The 20959-nt window shown below is 39.9% G+C and overlaps 1 protein-coding gene across 6 annotated transcripts in view; it reads right to left on the reverse strand.

Moving 5' to 3' along the window:
* Nucleotides 1-5216: 5216 nt before the first annotated feature.
* The window catches only part of AUTS2 (activator of transcription and developmental regulator AUTS2), an 806450-nt gene continuing 790707 nt past the window's right edge, over nucleotides 5217-20959 (reverse strand). For all 6 annotated transcript variants that reach the window (XM_030027825.2, XM_030027824.2, XM_030027827.2 and 3 more), the window contains 6 exons: nucleotides 20681-20752; nucleotides 16586-16727; nucleotides 15963-16040; nucleotides 14478-14561; nucleotides 13350-13572; nucleotides 5217-8341 (listed from right to left, as the gene is read on the reverse strand). In XM_030027825.2, the coding sequence (XP_029883685.1) occupies nucleotides 7102-8341; nucleotides 13350-13572; nucleotides 14478-14561; nucleotides 15963-16040; nucleotides 16586-16727; nucleotides 20681-20752 (1839 nt within the window). In that variant the 3' untranslated portion in view covers nucleotides 5217-7101. The remainder of the gene's footprint in view (nucleotides 8342-13349; nucleotides 13573-14477; nucleotides 14562-15962; nucleotides 16041-16585; nucleotides 16728-20680; nucleotides 20753-20959) is intronic.

Genomic DNA, 20959 nt, shown 5'->3' on the forward strand with positions numbered 1-20959 from the left:
GCTCTCTGCTAGTGTGGCAAAGGTGACTAGGGTAGAAAAGGAAAAAACAGAGCCAAGTTTTCTGCTGGTATAAAGCAGACAGATCTGATGATTTTAAATAAACCATTGTATGTCCTTAGAAAATTTGGCATTAATTTTTTCCCCATCTCCAAATGAAGCAATTCTATTGCTGAGTCCTTGGCAAGTCCTTTCAAAGGCCAGGTAATGGAAAAAACAGACTAATGTCCTCACTAAAGACTGAGGCTTTGAGAAGCTGACATGCACTTAGTCATATTGTACCTACTATTTGCTATAGAGAAGCATCTTTTATTCCCTTAACATAAACGATGTGCTTTGTTGCTAGACTGTAGCACCATGCAATTTAAGCCTAACTCTCAAAAATATGATTGCCTTTATCTAGCTGAATGCTCTGGGTATGGACCACTTCTAGTCCCTCTTATTAAATGCGATAAAGCAAGGTCACTCCTTAGTCAACCTGATCACTGCCTGCCACAGCACCGTTGAGATTGCTGTCATTTATGCAGGGGAACAGGAGAGCTTCTCACAGATCAGACTCTCATAAAAATAATTTACAGCTACATTCACCTTGCACGAAACAGCATAGCCATTCCGTCAGCCTACACATATTTCAGTCTCTCTTTAACTACCCTCTTGTGGTATCTCTGATGAACGACAGCCTTTTCCAACAGGCTAAAATAAATCCAGCTGTACTTGGCCATTCTAGTACTGAGACAAAACTTTCCTTTTGGAGAGCAAGTAGCTGGTGGTTGGTTTAGAGTTTTGGGTTTTGGGGTTTTTTTGGTTTGGTGTTTTTTTTTATCAGATGAGCTCCAAATGCATCATGTTTGCCCCAAATACACTGAGGCCCTTCAAAAATAGGGACCACTGAAAATCCCAGGAAGTTTATACTTGCATTTTCAGTTGTCTTTAAAAGAAAAGAATTTGTTTCCAAGCTTTTGATGCTAATGCAATCTCTGCTGCATTAAAAAAAAAAACCCCACAACCCCAAACCACCACTGATTTAACAGAAACTAGTTAAGGGCTTTGAAGATGCAAAGCAGAAGATGCATTTCAGCAACATACAGTAATGTATATTTGATAGGTAAAGTCTCTATTTAATCAATTGATTAAGTTCTCACTTAATTATTTTCTTGTCTTGAAACAAAGATGATTGTACTGGGGGTGGATGGCTAGGTTCCTAGGGCTAAATGCAGGTTTTTCAGTAGAGAAATGTATCATAAATCCAACCAAGAAAAACACTGAGTGAGTTTCAATACTGAGCAATAGTGACAATTAAATAAGCCACACTAGGTGGTAAAATATCTGCCCTCAATAAGCAGAATGACCGCAGCCCTTACCAACCTGGGTCAATACTTGAGGTACTTGAATTAACAAATAAGTAAACCCATTCTTTCATGGAGAAATTTTAGCAAATCTATAACTCCAGGAAGTTGTTAACATGGGCTAGGGTTCAAAGTGCTTTCTAAAGACGAAACAGCAGTCCAGAAATTCCTCATCTCTTACCACCACTGACTGCAATTTACCTGATTCAGGGTTTTTTTTGTTCTCGTGGTGACTAAGGCAGTAACCTAGTTCTCCTGGGTGACTCCTGGGATGACTCAGGAAGTAGGTGGCTGATATTACACTGGTGACTCTGAGTTTTGTGTTCGCAGCTGCACTTTTTCAATTTATAAAATGGGGATAAGGGTATAGTGAAGTCTGTATTACCAGACCAGCAGAGGAAACATCAAATGCAATGATCACAATCTACAGGAAAGACCTCAGCAGAAAGCAGCAAAAAGGATGTCTGAGATTATAGGGTGCCAACATGATTTCATACCCACTCCTTGCTGTATTCATCTGTGATATTGCGCCTGATGGTCTGTGTGCATTTGATGTATATAAATACATGTTTTTATATACACAGACAAACAGTGCACAAATGAGGAGGGGATATTCTTTATGACCAGGAAATGTCTTTGTGCTAAAATGATTTTAGCTGCAAGATACCTGTGGAAAGAGAAAGGTGTGTCGTCCCCCAACCACACAGCTGGCAGAAAGGGACCATGCTGGAAACTGTCTGCCAACTCCACGATAAGTGCTTAGAGGCCTTGCCAGCTGGGAACTTCCACCTTGCCCATGGCCAGAAGCAGTATAAGCCCCTCCAGATGAAGACAGGGCACAGGGAGAACAGAGCCCGCCCTCAACCACAGCTTTGTTTCTTCTTGGCTAGCAAAAATCAGGAGTCTTTTATAGTGGTTACCATTGCTAATTCACTGAGGCCTTCAGTTTTCACTCTGGTCTCTACTACTCTCAAAGGGTTTTTTGTAATACAGCAGCACTAAGAAATGCTCACTTGCCCCAGTCAGGGCACCAAGCACAGTGCAGTCATGTAGTAAGAGATGGACTGTGTCCCAAAGAGCTTCACATAAAGAATGGCTAGGATTGGTACTTTACAGTGCAAAGGAAGGAAGATCTGGTAAGACTGTGAAATCAACAAGGGAGGAGGTAGTTCCACCACTCATTTGCATGTACTTCTCTGAACAAACTACGTTAGAGGCTAGTCTCCATCTGGAGTTAAGAGTCACCTTCAAAAGGCAATTCAGACCACTTAAGTTGGGATCCTGCCTCAAATCGCCTTCTAAAGCTATGCATGAGTATGCCTCCAGAGATGGCTGTTGGAAGTCAAAAGAAGCAAGTTGGTTTATCCAGGTGAGACTTAACCGAGTCACCACGGGACTAACAAAACCCCATATAATTTGAGTGTTTGGTCATTGTTTGAACCACAGCTCACTCTTCTTTCTTGTCAGAAACAAGCAGTAAGCCAAGTAGCTCCTCTGTAAATGCAATATAATCAGTGGTCTGTTACCTTGTTCCAGTGCCCCCGGTAGCTTTCAGCAGAGGTCACCTGCATGTGTGAAGCAGTAGTTAGAGTTCAAATTATCAAGAATCATGCTAAAAATTTACTTAACAAGGCACAGCCAGAGCAAATTAAAATACTTTCTGTAAAATCCTCCCCAACCTCCATTTGCATATCTTCCAGTCCAGCAAGGGCTACAAATTTTCATGAGCTCATACAGGCAAAGGTAAAAAGGAACAAAAATATACAGTGTCTACGGCTCTTGGAAAAATTTGCCTGAAGTGTATTTTGCTGCCTGTAATAGATGTAGCTATCATAAGCCATGAAAGAGAACATGACTGGCAAAAAGGCAAGAGAGTATCAGTAACGTATGAATAGCAGAAAACCAGGTTAGAGCTAGGTATTTAGTAAGGAAAAACAAAGACAACAATATAGAAATTTGAAAAAGAAGGGACAAAGCACAGCATAAAATGAATGTTGCATCAGGGAACAAACGTTATGACTGCTTTCAAACCATCACTTCCTATACGCTGCTTTAGTTGGCATCTCAACTGGTGATAGGAAGCTGCCAAGTAGAAAACTAACTAGTTGGGAGTGTGGGAAGGTGGGAGCTTTAAAGCACAAAGAAAAAGTCCTGGGTGTTGTAACCATAGTAGCTCAGGGTGTTCTACGATCCAAATCTCTCACACCCTATAGAATAATACCCCTATGACTCATTTCATTCCTACAGGTGGTATTTCGCATGGTCTTTAAACGAACTTCATTTCTTAAATATTAGTGATTCAAAAATAGAAGATTTAAGACAAATGTCTTGAATGGAAAACCCTGCTAAAAAGATGAAATTGTCTACACCTGCAAGCTAACATCCCTATATGAAACTTTTGAAAAGCAATGAATGCATCTGAAAAAGTCTAAAGCATTAAAAATCTTGTTTCATCTCTTACCATACCTTTCAGGCATACTCCTCTGAGCATCACCCCTCTTATAAGAAGACCTGACACCCAGATCTCCAAAGGCATATAGCCACTTAAATTGTATTGAATTCAGAGGGAGTGAAATGCCTCAATGCTTTCCGGGACTCTGGGAGTGAGAGTTCATTCGCTTGATTGGGAATTAAGGACCATCAGCAGGAGTAGCTCAGCACCTGGGAGGACAAGGATCATAGTCTGTACAATCAGATACCACATTTCTTCCCCGTGAAGTCACTGACAAAGCTGTTAGGACTCCTATTACAATGCTCTGAGATAAGCCTGGAAGATGATGATCTCATTAGACCCTCTCTCACGGGGCCCCTCACACTGTATCTGTGCAAGCTTGCTCCAATAGTTTTCATCCTCCTACAGCCATCTATAACTGGTTTCCTTCAGAAACTTGGAAGGATTTTTAATGATGTGCATCCAGAAGACAGAGATACAGGTTCCTCACGGAAAAAAAAGCTCTTTTCGCACATTATGCTACTGTTGTACATTCGGCACAGTTTACACAAACCTGGATTTTAAAAAAAGACATAGGGCTAGCTATTCTTTTCTCTTAGTTACATGGTTGAAATTCAGGGAAATTTCACTTTCATCAGATTTACATGGGAGGAAGAGTAGAATACAGACAGAAGTGCTACAGGGCTGAAGAGAGAAACAAAACCAAACTTGAATATATGGCTGCATACATTTAATTGCTTACCAAAACAACTGGCAATTATTGAGGGAGAAGACAGATTTCCTAAGTCGAGCTCAAGAAAGCAAATTTCAGTGTCACAAGCTACCTCTGCCAAAGTAACCTGGATAAAGGTTTTGAAGTGTTTGCAACAAGCTTGCAAAAAAAAAAAAAACCCCAAGCCCCCAAACTAAAAAAACCCTCCTGGAAATCACATATCATGAGGAGCTAATTTTTTCAAAAAAGAACACCATAAAAACTGTACTGTGAAGAACTAAACAATTTGCAAGAAATTGGACATATTTAAGTACATATTGTTCATAGTAACCAATAGCCATGTCTTTAGCTGATGAAAACTGGTAAAATGCCATTGGCTTGTGTGGAACTGCACAAATTCACAAAATGGCTCGCATACAGCCACATACTTCCAAGTACGGGACTATCTTGAAAGACCAATTGGTCAGTTAACTAAAAGCTCACGTAAGTAGGGTATTACTATATTTTAAAGAATCTGGACAAGCCAAGGATCTGATCTCCTTTTTTTCCTGATTACTATAATAATTTTAATAAGATGGCTTATAAAAGCTTGCCATTTCCTTTAACATTTTTAATAGCTATTTCTTCTGAACAAATACCCACTCTTGGGAAAAAGTATTTCTTCCCCATATCAGTGATGGGGTACTCCACACAAAGAAGCACCTAGCAGTTTAGTTCACATTTTTTAATAACATGGCACAATTTACATTACACAAGTCTTCGCTGATGAGGAAACATGCTGAAGATTGAGAGCCGCTTCACTTTTCTTTTCACATAGGATCTAGAAAGGACTTTATTACATACAGGATAAACAGCAAAAAGGTTTGTATATAACAATCTCTTTACAATACTGAAAGCTACCACTACGGTTCCAGTGTACATATTCTTCAGGGTTGGGGTTTTTTTGTATTTTTCCTTTTGTTCTTAAAAAAAAAAAAAAAAAAACCACTGCACAACATCTGGAGTTCACAAAATCTGAAGCTCACAACTAAACCTTCAGTTGACTACTAAAATAGATCTCTGATCATTAGAAACAACTGTCTGTAGTTAACTTTTTTCTTTTTTTGCCAAAACAGGATAACAACTTCAGATAGCACTTTAATACACTAGAAGACCAATGGAACTAATTTTATTTCATACATATATTTTACAGTCCAGTAGACAAGATGTTGAATTCTCTCTGATAAAGTCATATTCTCTCCAAATATTTAGACAAGAAACTTAATGCATTATAAAAAAGTGTGTTATGAAAAGACAGATTTCAGAAGATTGATGCATATTTTTAAAAAGGACCATGTTCTTCATGTTATTTGTCTTCTATGATTAGGGAACAACAAGGCTGACCTGTTAACTATTCACAGACTTTATTACCAACTGAAATACAATGAATTGCATTATGAAATCTGCATCAGAGTTCATTAATTAAACTACTGATCCACAGTGAAAACATATCCATCATTTAGAAAAGTATTAGCTTTCTTGTAGGATTTGTTTCAATGTAGCTAAAAATCACTTAACAAAAGAAAAAAGTGTGTGTACAGATAAAAATGACACACTGGCAATAAAAACAGACATGAATGGCTATAAGCAGATGTTCTTCCAAAAATAAATTTGACATGTTAAGTGACGAAAGTTCTGGAAAATATCCAGCATTTGATTATTACTCTGTTTAACCCAGATTAATGTGACTGAAAACCAATCTGTCATGACTACAGTATCAGTGATTACAGATTGCTAACCCTGATGCATTCTAAGGAATACATGAGCTACAGTAACATCAGCATCTTGATGCATGGGTTCAGACAGAAAACTACACTTCTAATGGGCTGTTTCTTCATCAAAACAAGCAAGAGAAATAGGTTTCTATTATAGATGAGCTTGTTCAGGGAAAATATGACTTTAATTATGTTGTGTGTTGAAAAGGCTCCTTTAAGTTATAAAGGCTTTTGTGAAAAGCCTTAAAATTCATTGCATAGTTGAAGGGGTTTAGCTGTCTATAACAATATATGTAACACAGCATAAGCAGACTGTGTTGATCAATATTAAGTTTGCAAATAGCACAGTTTAAGAAGTATTAATGTATTATGTTACTTAATTTTATCTATTTACATTTGTACAAAGTAAAGCTTTCATCTTACCCTTTTTGCATATATGAACCATTAACCCATGAAGCAATCTTTTTACATAAATATCTACAATTGTCTTCACTTCTGGTCTGAAAGAGCTTTGTATGGTTGACATTGGTGGTGGTTTGTTTCTAGTCAAATCATTCAGATTAATGTCTTGTTCTTCAGTTCAAATTTTGAAATTTTTAAACTAGAAATAAAATAGAGTAGGAGACACGAGGAACATATGGACTTGGCTAAAAGATCTGGAAAATTTCAACATATAATATACAAAAAAACCATTTCAAAATCTTTGCACTCAGGTCTATACATATTGTACAGTGGGTCACATCCCCAGTCTGTATCAATGACTAGTAAGAAGGTCTTTATATTATGTTCATTTACAACGTTCTGTCCCTCTTTCTCTGTTTTTTTTTAGTCTTGCTCTGCTTATCGAGCTTCAATGTCCTTGAGGGTGTGAGAAGGAGGCCTCTCTCTCATCTCTGTTGACAGAGGAGTAGTCCTTCTCGGAGACCCAGGCCGAGGTCCCAGAGTAGAAATAAGAGGTGGAGGGGCACTGAGAGCTGCTGTGGGGGGAGTTTTATTGAGGATGCCATTTTGGTGTCCCGTCGGGGGACTGACTCTGGGGTAGTGCATGCTAGGAAGTCCTGGTGTGATTAGGCTTGGGTGAGGCAGGTGCCCATCCAAGGCGGCAGGGTGAACTGAGTGCAGGCGTGCATGTTCATAGTCCTCTCTGAGCATGTGCAACCGCTCCCTATCATCCAAGTGGTTGCCCCTCTCATGCTCACGTCGAGGGTCAACAGAGAGAGGGTGGTGGTGATGGTGGTGGTGACTGTAGTCGTGAGGTTCCCGATCCCTGAATGACCTGTCTGCTTCATATAATCTTGGCGTAGAAAGACGATGAAGGGGGTCATTTCTTAGCAAAAAGTCTCTGCCCAGGGGGTCTCTCCGATGAATATCTAGCTCTCTGTATGGATCTCTTAAGGGATCTCTCATTGGATCCCAGTGGAAAGAAGGATAGGGGAAACGTTCTCCACCAGGAATTGGGCTAATTCCCATAAAAGGGGTCATCATGCGAGTCCTATCCAGGCCACTGATGCTGTTCATGTGATGTATACCAGTTACACCTACAGTCATGGGCACAGACACTAAAGGACTTGGATGGACGTTAGATGTAGATATAGGTGGTGGCTGATCAGATGACCTATGAGTCTGAGGTCCCTCAGGCTGAACATCATGGTCTTCCTTTCGCTCCTCCTTCACTTTGACTTCATTGCTTTTCTTCGGATTATCATATGCCGTCTCGTTCTTCCTCTCGGCCTCACGGTTTGAAGTACTATTAGGCCGGGTGCTCTCCACAATGGGGGGCCTAGCATAGGGTGAAGGAACCCTGGGCATCTGCTTAGACTCTTCCACCACTCGGCTTTCATGGCTCAGGCCTTCCTTCTCCGAAATATAGTTGTCCTTCACCTTGTGCTCTTCAACATTAATTTCCTTCCGAGATTCGGAGTGATCCCTCTCTCGTTCTTTGGGTTTCTCTTTTTCTCGAACCTCGGGATTCAGATGGCTCCTGATCTGCTCATTTGAGCTGCGATTATGTCCGAGGGAGTTTACTGGATGGATAGGTGCTGGCGAAGGATGGCTGGAGTGTCTTTTCTCAATGCTGTCCCTAGAAGAAAGAGAAGTGTACAAATGAAGGCATGAGAAACTCTGCAAACAAAACAAAGTCTCTAGGGTGTCTGACTTCATACTCGTTGCTTTGCAGAAAGCTAGTAACATGCATCATTAAATGCACTGTTCCTTTTGCACATCCAAAACACCAGAAGAACATCCCATCTCTAAACTAGGCCTATTCTATCATCTCGACCCAGAAGAAGAAGATCCCCGAAGCTGCTTTGTGAATGATCTGAGATTTCAAACACTGAAGTCCATAGAAGGCTCCCAAGGGAATCTAGCTCTAGTACACATATTTCTAAGACAACAGCCTTAATTGTTTGCAAAGAAGAGAGAAAAATAAAAACACACTAATTTAATCCAAAAAAAGTGAGGCAATTAAATCCAAATTACATGGTTAATAGTATTTTACCTGCTTCTGCTATTAATAATACATTTGGGAAAATAGATGACATTTTGTTCAACTGACTTTTTAAAAAATTTCTAGACCTATGTACATTACTAATTTCTTATCTCTATTCAAGCTTCTAGCTTTTCAATTTACTTCTCACAATTCAATTTACTTCTTAAAAATGAAAACAAAACCCTCTCAAGACACCAGTACTGATGGTGACAATCCACCACTCTGGACAGGCACTTCTCTAAGTGTGCAATGACCCCCAGCGCAAGTGTTTTACTAGAGGTGGCCATCATGCATAGATTATGTGTTGACTTCCTCAGCAGAGATCACTCTACCCTACATGCCCATTATTCAGGCTAGGCTAGCTCTGAAAACATACTCTGTCTGGAGTCAGTTGCTCTTCAGATTACCAACCCTTTCCCATTTCTAGGGTAGAGTAAGCAGAGCAGGGCCAGGGCCAGTGCATCTCCCTGCCAACGTTAGGAAGTCTCAAAATACTGTGAATTCATTCCATCTTTCAAGCCTATTTATATTGGACAAAAGATTAGAGAACTATTGTCTGTCAGTGGACAAAAACCTAAACATGTGAATGGATTCTGTACCAATTATTTTCTGGAAGCATTGTTGACCAGGAGTTGTTATGGGCAACAGTAAGTAAAAAAGCTTTCCTATTTAAAATGAATCAAATTCATAATGTAAATCTAATTCCTCAGTTCCAATGATTTTAACCTCTCACTAATTTCAATTGATCTCTGAGTTGGAGTCTCTCCACAAAGACAGCTCCAGATATTCAGTGTCGGACACATGCTGCCTGCTGAGCATGGAAATTCTGTTCTATGCGGGGTGATGGACAATGTGCTGTTAAAGGCAAAAGTGAGGGATAAGCAGTGAGGCCCTCTGGAGTCCCAACCAGCTCAAGTTTACACGGTTTCTCTTTGGATGCTGCAGCCTCTGCTTAGCAATGTGTAACCTGAACATGCTCTGATGAGGACAGCAGGTTGAAACTCACTCTGGACAAGATGAGCAATACTGGCTGGCTGAAGGGCAACTCGGAGGGCAACTCTGAAGTGGACACGTGCTCCTTCACCTATACAATTTCCGCTACCTACTTTTCTGCTGAGCTGAACTGCATAAGATTTCTACCTGTAGGTACTTTTGGATGGTGAAAATGCAATAACTGCAGAAAAAATATCTTTGAAAAGGAAACTCTCATTATTATAATCTTACCAGATGCATCTTTTGCTGTGTCTAGACTGAATTGTTGAAACTGTCATTTTATGTGCCATGTCTGAGAGACCTCAGAGAGTCCAGAATGTGACTGTTAGAAAACATTTCTAAGACAGAGCATTTGATACCAGAACCGCCTAGTCTGCACTGACTACCAATTAACTCCTTGGTATCAGGTTCTGCTTTGATTGACTATGCCCTAAACAGTCTGGAAATTGTGCCCTGGCTCTAATTTCCTTCCTCTTGCTTTCCACCAACAGTTGAGGCATTTGATTTAACAGCTTCCAGATTTGGACACAGTGAGACCAAGTCAAGGCACTCCAATGAAGGCTTCTCAACTTGAAGACTTGATTCTTTTACTTTGCTGGAAAGCACTGGCTTGGAGACTCTGCAATACCTGGTCTTTTATTTATTTTGCTCATGGGACTAGTTCAGAGGGCACACTTAATTGTTTTATTTCACTAGGAGAGCTCATTGACTCCTTTTGCTGATATTTAATCAATTTTCTATGTAATTGATGTATTTTAAATTATGCATAAAATTTAGAGAAAATAACAGGTATTTTCTGTAACTAAAGAAAAATATATGTGCAACCAAAATAACATATTCCTTTGCCAGTTTCATCCTATTCAATTACAGTGATGGTATTCTCTCAAGAGGTTATTGATTACATAGCTCACTTAAGTGAACTACATGTAGTTCAGTGGTCAGAGAGGGAATAATTTTTTATCCTCAGATGTGTCAAGGATTCCTTAGGTTAATAATACGGGAACAGCTCTAAGACTCTGTCTCCACAAAGAAGAAACTTAAGATCATATTCTCACATGAACTCAGTAATAAGTAAGGTATGTTTTGAGGCTGTATGCTACACTGAAAGATACTGAGTATCTTATGCTGCGTACTTTGCCTCATTTAAGTTCATAAAAAGATCAATAGATTCTTGGGTGGTTTTTTTTTAATACTCTAGGATTACATACACTTAAATGTCATTATTACAATGGAACTGCTCAGTGACATCTTTTAAACAAAATACCACTGAGAAGGAACAAATCCTGTTTTTCACAATAGCTATTTTTACTAATGCTGGGCTGGAGTAAGAGAGTCCTCAGAAAAACCTCCAGAGCTGCAAATGATGTTCCAGGAGAAAGTGGGGACTGTATCAGGACATTGCAGTGAAACTCCCAAGTCAGCTCTGCACCTAGGAAAGGTTCACAAATTGTAGTTTCACATTATCTAAGCTATCTTGAGGAATTTACCTTATCTCCATCTAGCTGGGAGGGTGCTGCAGTACACTGACCATACAGCTTATCCAAGAAGAGCGACCAGTGATTCATTGTACCCTATTCTAACACCAATGTTAGATGGGGAAGAGCCAAGCTAAGATGTACCTCTGAGGTACCTTTCCACTGATAACAGCAGAAATCTAGATGAATGCTTTTGGCTAGATGGCCCATTTTGGGGCTGATAAAGTTAGACCCTTGATGACAGGATGATTTTGAGATGAAGTCATACCTCCAGGTGTGATTCCCAGCTCTTCCTGTTTGCGCAAATTTGCTTAAAATAGGTAACAGAGATTGGGACCTCAACTAGAAAGCAAGGCTACATCCTCACCCTGCTGGGTGCCACTGAAGGTAAAATAATAGGTATTACAAAAAATAGGCTCGCAAACTACTCCAGACATTATCTACATAGGGAGCACATCTGCAGGAAGGGATTCTCAGCATCTTCTCATACAGGCAACAGTGTGAGCATGCTGCAAAGTAGAACTCTTCAAAACCACGCAGATGGATGCACAGCAACACTAAATCGGTGAAAACATTGTACTAAACTGGTAGCCATAATTGTGCAGAAGTATGAAGTATGAATGATGCTTACTTTTAAGCTCTCAAACTATTGAAAATAAATATGTTCTGAGCTATGATATGGAGTTCAGGCAATGCCAAAGCAGCTTGCAAGGAATGTATTTCGGAAAGGGATTTTCTTCAGCAGGAACACTTCATAAGAAAACAACAAAACAGCAACTGAAATAATCACATTATTCTAAAGACTACCCATATCATTAGTAACTAAAATGCTTTGCCATTCAAGCCAGTAAAGTTACTCACATGCTTAAGCATTTTGCAGGACAGAATCCCCAATTTGTTACAGCAATTTATTTTGAAGCATTAACACCAGACATGAAAATAATGAAGCTATGCTACCAAACAGAAAATATTCCAAATGGAAAATGTAGGTGAAAAGATCTGTAGTTTGACTTGCTCTTCACATTTTACAACAACATAGAAAAGCTCTTAAATGTATTTTTAGAATATCTAATGTGTTAGCATAACTTCTTTTAGAATAGGCTACTAATGCGTATATTTGGGTTAGTGACAGAGAAGTCAGAAAAGCACATCTCCTAAATATTCTTTTATGTTAAAAAATTAGAAACAAATAGCCATTATGTAGTAAGTAATGTGCAACCTTAACAGGAAAGCCATTAAGCCACAACTGAAAAAGCTGAAATCAGCCTCTCTGCATTTTTCAAGGAAGGCATGACACTTGCTGAATGGCAAATTCTTATAATTTGGTACTTAAATGTTAAGAGGAATTGTTACTGAGTTAACTGTATAATGGGAACAGTCCTGACAAAAAAAATATGACCAGGTTTTACTTTCCATTAACCCTTCCCAGCCTGGACATGTTAGTGTGCAAGTCCATGTAAAACACTGAATAAAAACTGTGCTTGAAGGTGTGTAACAGCAGTGCATGTGTGTGTGTCTTTTTTGAGGGGAATTAAGGTTCATTTAATGGACTGCATGCACTGAAACTTACTGTGGTATTGGAACATGACATACCCGGTGCATTTGACAGTGTTATAATTTTACAAGTTTATCAGTGGTCCCCCTGGTCAGTCTATTTTTGAAGAGGAAGGCAGCGTTACTTCTTTTGCAGACAAGGTCTGATTTACAGTTATTTAAGTATTTGAAGGTGCAGATATGCGTCTGATGGACTTTATAATCCTTCTTTTCATCCTGTCAGGCACCTATCTACACGGTAAGTCTTCAAAAGACCTATGACAATGAAACCCACAAGGTAACAGAGCGTGTGGATCTGCTTCTATTCTCACTTGACACTGCCTGAACTCTGCTCCAGCAAAGCTCCTTCTGATGAAGTGCGCTGCAAGTGAGAAGAGAAACAGATACAGTAGAAAACACCCGAGTTAGAAACCTGCATCTTCCGTAGTGCCTCGCGTCGTAGGCAGCAATGCTGTCAGCTCTCCAGATGTCCCTCTACTGAAGCTCTGGTTTAACAATGTGCCAGGCTGGGAAGGGTTAAAAGCGGAACAGAGCCCCAAGCTTTGAACTAGACAATTCTTGGAAGTGTTCTTTCGTACCTTTCTTTGTCATCTTTACTAACAGATGAGTCTCGTTTATCTACATCTCTATCTCTGTCATGAGCTGCAGCAGATGAACTGCGCTCCAGCTCTCCTGGCTTCAGCCAGGGCGGAGGGGTCGGGAACGAAGGAGGAGTTCGGTGCAGTCGGTTCCAGGGCTCGTGAGGGTTGCTAAAGCTCTGCATACTGGGGCCATCCTTGTGGCCGAACATTGAGTTGGGTGCTGAAATGGTGAAGTGGAAAACAAAAAGGTTTAAGAAAAAGGTATGCTCTAGTGAAGGTACTTACCAAAAAAACTTTTACAGCACTCAGAGTTAAAATGAATACATATTATTGGGAGCTGGAAAAGGAAAGGAAATTAACAGAGATTCATTAGAGGGTCTCATTCCTAAAAATGGGCAGGCATCTGACAGCTGTTTTAATTGGAAAGGGAAATGCTGTGGATAAAATTGACAAGGGATGACGTAGTAAGATAAAAGTGACAATGATCCTCATTCAAAGTATTTTTGAAACATCAGGAAATGACCATTATACAGACTATAAATAATGGAACTTGTTGCGTTTGATCCTGAACCAAAGTAAAATTATAGGTGACCAAAATCATGCCAGATTTGAAGTATGGAGAAAGAAACTGATTTTTAAAAGGATGATCTTTTGTGACTGGCCAAATCTAGAGAAATGTTGATGATCCTGGACAAATAAATGCAGGTTAGTGATCTTTTCCAGGCACATGTCCTGCATTACTGGTGAGAAAGGAAAAAAAAAATGTTCCCATCCACAGCTAGGGATGCTGCACACATTAACTATTTCTGAACATGCAACAAAAACATGAGAAATTTCACAAACTCCCTTAGACTCATAGGTTCTTTTTTTTTTTTTTTTAATTGAACTATGTAATGGTGACACTTAGCACTACATTGAACCCAAATTGTTAAGTAACTACTACAAAATAATCTACTGATGACTAAAAAATGCTGTTATTTAGAAGAAAAAGATGGCTTTTCAAATTCCCATCTCTTAGTGGCATGTGGTCTAAGCAACTGGTAAAAAAGACAGCAAATAGTCACCATCACTCAATATCCTGAATTACACAGCAAACAAGAATTCATACACAAAGAGGTTACTCACTAACTGTCGGGTTCCCGAGTCCCCCGAAGGCATTACTACCCACTGCAGTGAGACCACTGAAGGAAGCCGGTCGATTGAAAGGCTCTGCAAACCAACAGAAACAGCTGAAGCTCACTGGCATGTTGGTAATTATGACAAAGCATTAGCATGTTATCCAACTGCATTACGTCTGCACAAAACCTCAGTCTGTGCCCATCAGTAGTTCCGCATCATCCTCCCACAACAGAGCAGCTACTGTGAGGGGGTGGGACATAAAACCCCATTTTTTTTCAACGACAGTATGCAGGCAATCATCTTACTAGAAAAACTTCCTCTTCAAAGGAAAACAAGATGTTAAAATATACATGGCATTGAGGCCTGTACTTCAGCATAAGTAGCTACTTCATTTAAAACCTGCAAACATCTCCATTTTTATTTCCTTTTATTCCCTTCCGATTCAATTCCATGGTCTTTCTCAGGAAATGCAAGACTACTATTAACTCTGGCAACTGTGCTCCAAACACCTTCAGGCCATGTCTCCTAAACCATAGCCAGAATATAAATAAAATGTCCTATTATACCGATATGTCATGCTGACCCAAACATTTTGTAATTCTCTTGATATTTATTGCTAATACTATACAAAAAACTAGTATGGACTGAAAAATATTGGAATAATTTTTTTTAGTACTTAATGCATACAGGCTATAGATAAGTCACATGAATGAAGCAAATTATCTTCTCACTTTATTTTGGAGAAGTCTAACAATTTTGATGAAACTACTTCTGATAAATACCAGCACAGAGAAAAGGAAGACCAAACCTAGCATTTTATATAGGCAGCTAAGTGCAGAATGACAAACCTACATCGTTAGTCTGCTGTATCAATTTGGTGACCCTCCCAAATCCTTCCCTGTGCAGAATAAAATGCCAATTTAGACTATTGATCTCGGATGCTCCCGCAGGCAGCAGACCACTTTATTACAACATCAGTAAGTTAGAAGGGAAATAACAACATTTAGTAACTTGGGTGGTTCCATTTTTAAATGCATATTCACTAATTTTCACTAACAGACAAATCTGAGGCCAGATCACAGTATTTTAAGAATATCTTTCCCACTCACTTAAATGGAAAAGTAGACATCTAAGTAGGAATTATGAAAAAAACCCCACCTCTATGAACCGAAGCCTTAACCTTAAGGCATTTTTTTTGACTGGTTATAAACATGACTACAGTGAAACTTAAGCAGTCCTGTCGCTCTCCTCCTCTAACGTCCACACCGTTTTCATAAGTATTTCAAAACATGCTGTCAGCGATACTATTATGAGTATTTAGAACTGCTACTTGGCTAATGGCTAAAATTAAATGGCTAAAATGTGCAATTTGTAAAGGTTAAGTAGGCGGGGTACTCAAAGAGTCTCCACATGGGAAACTGTTAATGGTCTCAGTGGTCAGTGTGTGTTACCTCTGCATTGTATTCACTGTTAGTTGCAGAGAGAACGTACCTAAGTGAGCAGCTGGGTTGAGAAAGTTGCTGTGGTGAGGTGGTGGGCCGAAAGGGGTGCCGGCTGGATGACCCCCACCTGCCAAAACAAAGCAAAAGGGGTGAATTCCTAGCAAAAGCTCAGAAAGGGACTCACTGTGCTCTGGGCTTGACTATAATTTCTTAAATGGCAGCTCATGTGAGCAGAGATTGCTGTAGACTGAGTGGGGGCTCTCAGGTCAGGATCCTATGCAAGCAGCAGTGGCTTTTCTGAACAGAAATCCCTAGTTAGAGCATAAGGGGGGGGGGGGGGTGGGGAGGAATGTTTCAGTACAGGAAAGAAAAAAAAAAAAGAGCATGTGAAATACAGCTTACTTCCAACCTGTTATCTCCATGATGCATTGGACATCACTGTGTGAAGAAATGTTCCTCCATTTACTACCTGTATGGCATTTCAGCAGGTTGGGCTTTTTTGAAAGCATATAGAATAATTTGAAAATATTTATCAAATGGACTAATAGCCCCTGGCATGTCTTGCAGAGAGTTCATAAGCCAAAGCATATGGGAAATTTCCTTTTAACACGGCAAGGATTAGCATTTTAATGAGCATGCCACAAGAAGGAGATTTCACTTCTCAGTACTCACTGGCTGTAGAGAAGAGAGTCGAGGGCCGGGCCAGGTCATGGGGGTGGTGGATGGCTCCAAAAAGGCTAGGGCCTGGTGGCCTGCTCAGAAATTCAGGTTTCAGGCCAAAGTCCAGCTTGTGCGGATCAGACTGCATCTGTTTCTGAAATGTAAAACAGGATTTGGAAGAGACTGTCCTAAAAGATAGCAGTAAAAGGCACTTTCAGAATGATGTAGGTATAGCAATTTATTCACACTAACTGACGTTTTAACAAGAATATTAGTTTTTGGGACCCCGAGCACAGGTGCACAGCTGTCTTCCTGGAAGGGGGATCTAAGGCAGAGAGAGAAAAATCTGTCTCCCAATGCACATTTCCCGCAAATTTCAACAATGTTTTCACATATGCTCACATCCAGCCCTCTGGAGCAAAGCATTTCAGCACAGACCTGACTTAAAGAACAAACATAAAAATCTTTGAAGAGGCCTCAGACACTTGCTTAGCTGTAAGAATAGGTCTGTCTAAAAATAATAAAAACAAAGCCAAAGAGAAATGTTAGTTTGGACCTGATGCCAGGTGGGCAGGAGTGTTAAAAGCTGGATGAAAACATCAGCTGTAACAGGCACAACTGCCAGCTGATCCTCTCTTCCCACTGCAGGCATCCCTTGCCAGACAGTTAGGGCAGAGACAAGTCAATGGACACCAGAACCATTACTTTTAAATGCGAAGCTGCAATCAAGAAACACTTGATGCAGTGTATCTTTCAGTCCCTCTCAGACTGCAACTGAGCAAGCTAGGGCCTAAAATGAATCAAATTACAGATGAAGCATATTTGAGTCTAAAGAACTGAAGTCCCATTTTCACTGCTTGCACTCCAAATTCAAAGCACTGTATATCACTGTCTGTACATATATGGTATAAGAATGAGCAGGCTTTCTTTTTTAAGGTAAATTTGCTGAGGTAGCTGTATGGTAAATGGTAAGTGGATGAAGGGTGGGCTCTTCTTTGTGCCAGGTACTCATTTTAGGGGTCCCTAATTCAATAGTTTTATAGAATGCAGAGGAAAACCAAATTCCCAATTACTTGTGCTGCCAGAACTCCCAAAACACAGATTGCTGATTAATTGTGCAGGTCAGCTGAAAGGATTTACAAATGTGTAACACTGAACCAGTAGATCTTAACACGAATTCTGGAGCATGTTACGCTTTATAAATCAGTATTTAATACTGTGCCAGCTCAGAGTACAGACTATTACAATGATATAAATATGCATATTAAAAAGTTATGACCAAGTTAATGTGCATGCCTAGTAGCTGTTTTTCAAGTGCTAGTAACTTGTCTATGTAGCTATGAGAACAACAAAAAAAAAAACCCGAACAAAAAAAAGCAAAAAAAAAAAAGAAGGCTTTATCAATGCTTTGAGATAATGGCCTGCAAAAATATTGAAATGGAAAAGATGGCCAAGTTAAGGTCATATCTTTTAAGGAAGTAACACTGTAGTGCTTTAATAATTAAAAAAAGTTCAGAAAATACAAACGCCTCAGTTGAAGCTTGTGCGCCAGATTTTTATGCTGTGAACTCTTTTTATTCTTCTTTTTAACAACCAAGTTATAAACCTCTGACAGGCATTACTCAGAATAGCAAAAGCTGGCTGAAACTTTAACTGCAGCTATATGAATGGTGCTCTTCTAAATAATGAAAAAATCCCCTGTCTGAAGAGGAACAGGAATATCATGGATGTGTTAGAAGATTTTTTAATGTGTTGCTTTACCTTAAAATAGTACCAAGGAAAATTGATCAGATTTATTTTATCCCCAGTTGCTGTTCAGGAGAGCAACTCCTCTTGATGATAATCCTTACAAATATATTTGAAAGTCCAGCAAATGTGTAACACTGTAACTCGGGGCCCACTAAAATCAATGTAGATGTCTGCACTGATTTCATGGCATGTTAGACTGGGCCATAAGGCCTTTCCTAAAAGAGACAGGGCCAATTATGGAGCATAAATTCTCGGTTGAGTGTGGGCCAGTAACGCCCTGGTCAGTCTAAGGAGTGTAAAATTGCTTTGTGCCCAGAGCTGGTATGCAACCCTGGCTTTGTCTGAGGAATTCCCTGGGTGTGCAGACAGGTTACACAGGTCTGAACTGTGTCTTGGTGCAGAGGTATAGGCAGGCAAACAGCATCCACAGCTGCATGCAATTTTTCCTGGGGTCAGGAAGGTTGTGTGTTAAAGTTTCCTATCTTGCCTGCTTCTTCAGTGTCTGCTGTTGCCCTTTGCAAGCAATTACTAGCAGGCCAGATAGTTACCAATTCTTCCATACTTTGCAAGCAGTCTGGTGGCACTGCATGCAACTTGAAATCTGTGAGTAAATATATTTTATTCCCTGCTCTACAGTTAGGCAGCGTCTTCAACTTGTGCAGAAGAAAAGGCACCTTCACAACGTTGGGCTAGAGGGAGAAATCATTCTGTACGAGCCTTCAGCCTGAGATTTCACACTTCATGGTCGCATGCAGAGGGGAGGACTTCGTTCCCATGTGGGAGTCTGACAGCCCACGGGGACGTAAACCAACTCGCCTTACTGACTGTAGACCACACCTAATTTTTTGACTGAACTGAGATAGTGAAATACGTTTCCCAATTATTCTTGAAATTATCATCAGGCACAGCCTCAAAAAGTCAAGTAACATCCTTCCCTGTACTTCTGGGCTTTTTTCCTGTTTTTTAACATGCAAGATGGAAAAGTATTAGGTAAAAGAAATGGCTGCATGAAAATGGCATTTACTATGAGTTATAAATACACCAGTATGACCTCTCTCTGAATATCAAATCAAGGAAGATTCAAAGGACATAGATAGCATGGGAATAATAATTTCATTTCAAGAAAATACCTTTTCAATAAAATAAAAAAAAGGACATATAACTCTCTAGGTCTATAATCTTGTCTTTTTTGATAATGGGAAGATGAATGAAGATCACTAGCAGGGGAAACATAAGGAAGCAGAGAAGAGAGATATGTCTACTGCAGCAAATTAACCTGTCAACCTTGTTTAAAAGGGTTATTTTTAAACTCTATTAGCTACCGGTTTTAGTAGCCGTTCAACATCTTCATATTCTTATAGCACTACCTTATACAATTCAATTGCACACATAGACTGCAAAGTGCTATGGACTCCTCGTTAATTTTACTTTCTAACACAAGCTATTGACTCCTGAAGTACAAGTATGAACAGTAAAGAACACCAACCTTTCCTGACTTACTGAAAAACTTCAGGAGCCACAGAGAATTTTTCAGTGACAAGTACAGTGAAAATATTATAAAGGGAAAGAAACCTTCTTCACAGAGTCCAAGTGCAATGAAAATACAGTTAAAGTAAGAACAGAAATACCGTAACTATTAAATGAACACATTATTTGTTTTCCTCTGACGTCTGTTTCAGGAGAACCTAAACTGGCCATGGCCCTTACCCTTGAAGTCTCAAAACATGTATGACAAAGAAAAGATTTCCACCCCTACACCTTCAGTGCAATGAGGCAGTGTCTGGATAACATTACTTCATCTGAGAGGCTGTGTCTGCCCGACCAGCCCAGACACATAGAGGTGCCAACCTCCAGCTATGAGATGGGTTGTAAAAAGACCGAGGGGAGACTCTGCAGCCACACTGGATAAAGCATCTTAGGGACAGGAGAAATATTCCTGTGTCATCTTCTGTCCGTGACCATTAATAAGAAGAATGGGATACATGTGCCTAGCTTCTCCAGACTTAAAAAAAAAATAATCTTGATGTGACTGTGTCCTCAGCCATAAATAAAAGCAATGTTGTAGCTCAGAGGCACACCGATTTAGCTCTTCCTAGCTACAAACTGGTTGTTATCACCTAAGATCTGGTGTCCTTGCTGCGAGGCATCACAGACATTCCTTTGAGACTCTACCTTTAGGTTTTTAATTCCAACATACCATCACTATGAAACAGAAGGTTATGCTTAATGCTACATAAGGTTACTTTAACAAGGCATTAGCCATGGCACAGAACTGCTAACAGCGAGAGGCAAACTTTTCCTTTCACAGGTTTGCACTGTGCAATTCATCTGAAATTCATGCGTGCTCAAAAGACTGACCTTGACTTTCTGTTGATGATGGTATATCTGCCAGGCGATGTGAACATGCATAGCACACCACTTTCCAGGTTTCTGGAAAAAACAAAGGGATACAACATGAATCAGTAACTTTCAAAAACCTGTGATGCTTTCCTCTAGTTCTAGCAACTCTTGCCAACTCTTAGCCCCGTCTAAGGGATTCCCCACGCCAAGACAACTGAAAGCCAAGGGTCTCCCCTCGGTGCCTTCCCTCTCCATCCTCTTGGGAAAGCAGAAATGCAAAGAATTTGTCCCTTGCTA

Source organism: Aquila chrysaetos, chromosome 10 (genome assembly GCF_900496995.4).
Source record: "Aquila chrysaetos chrysaetos chromosome 10, bAquChr1.4, whole genome shotgun sequence".
NCBI lineage: Eukaryota > Metazoa > Chordata > Aves > Accipitriformes > Accipitridae > Aquila > Aquila chrysaetos.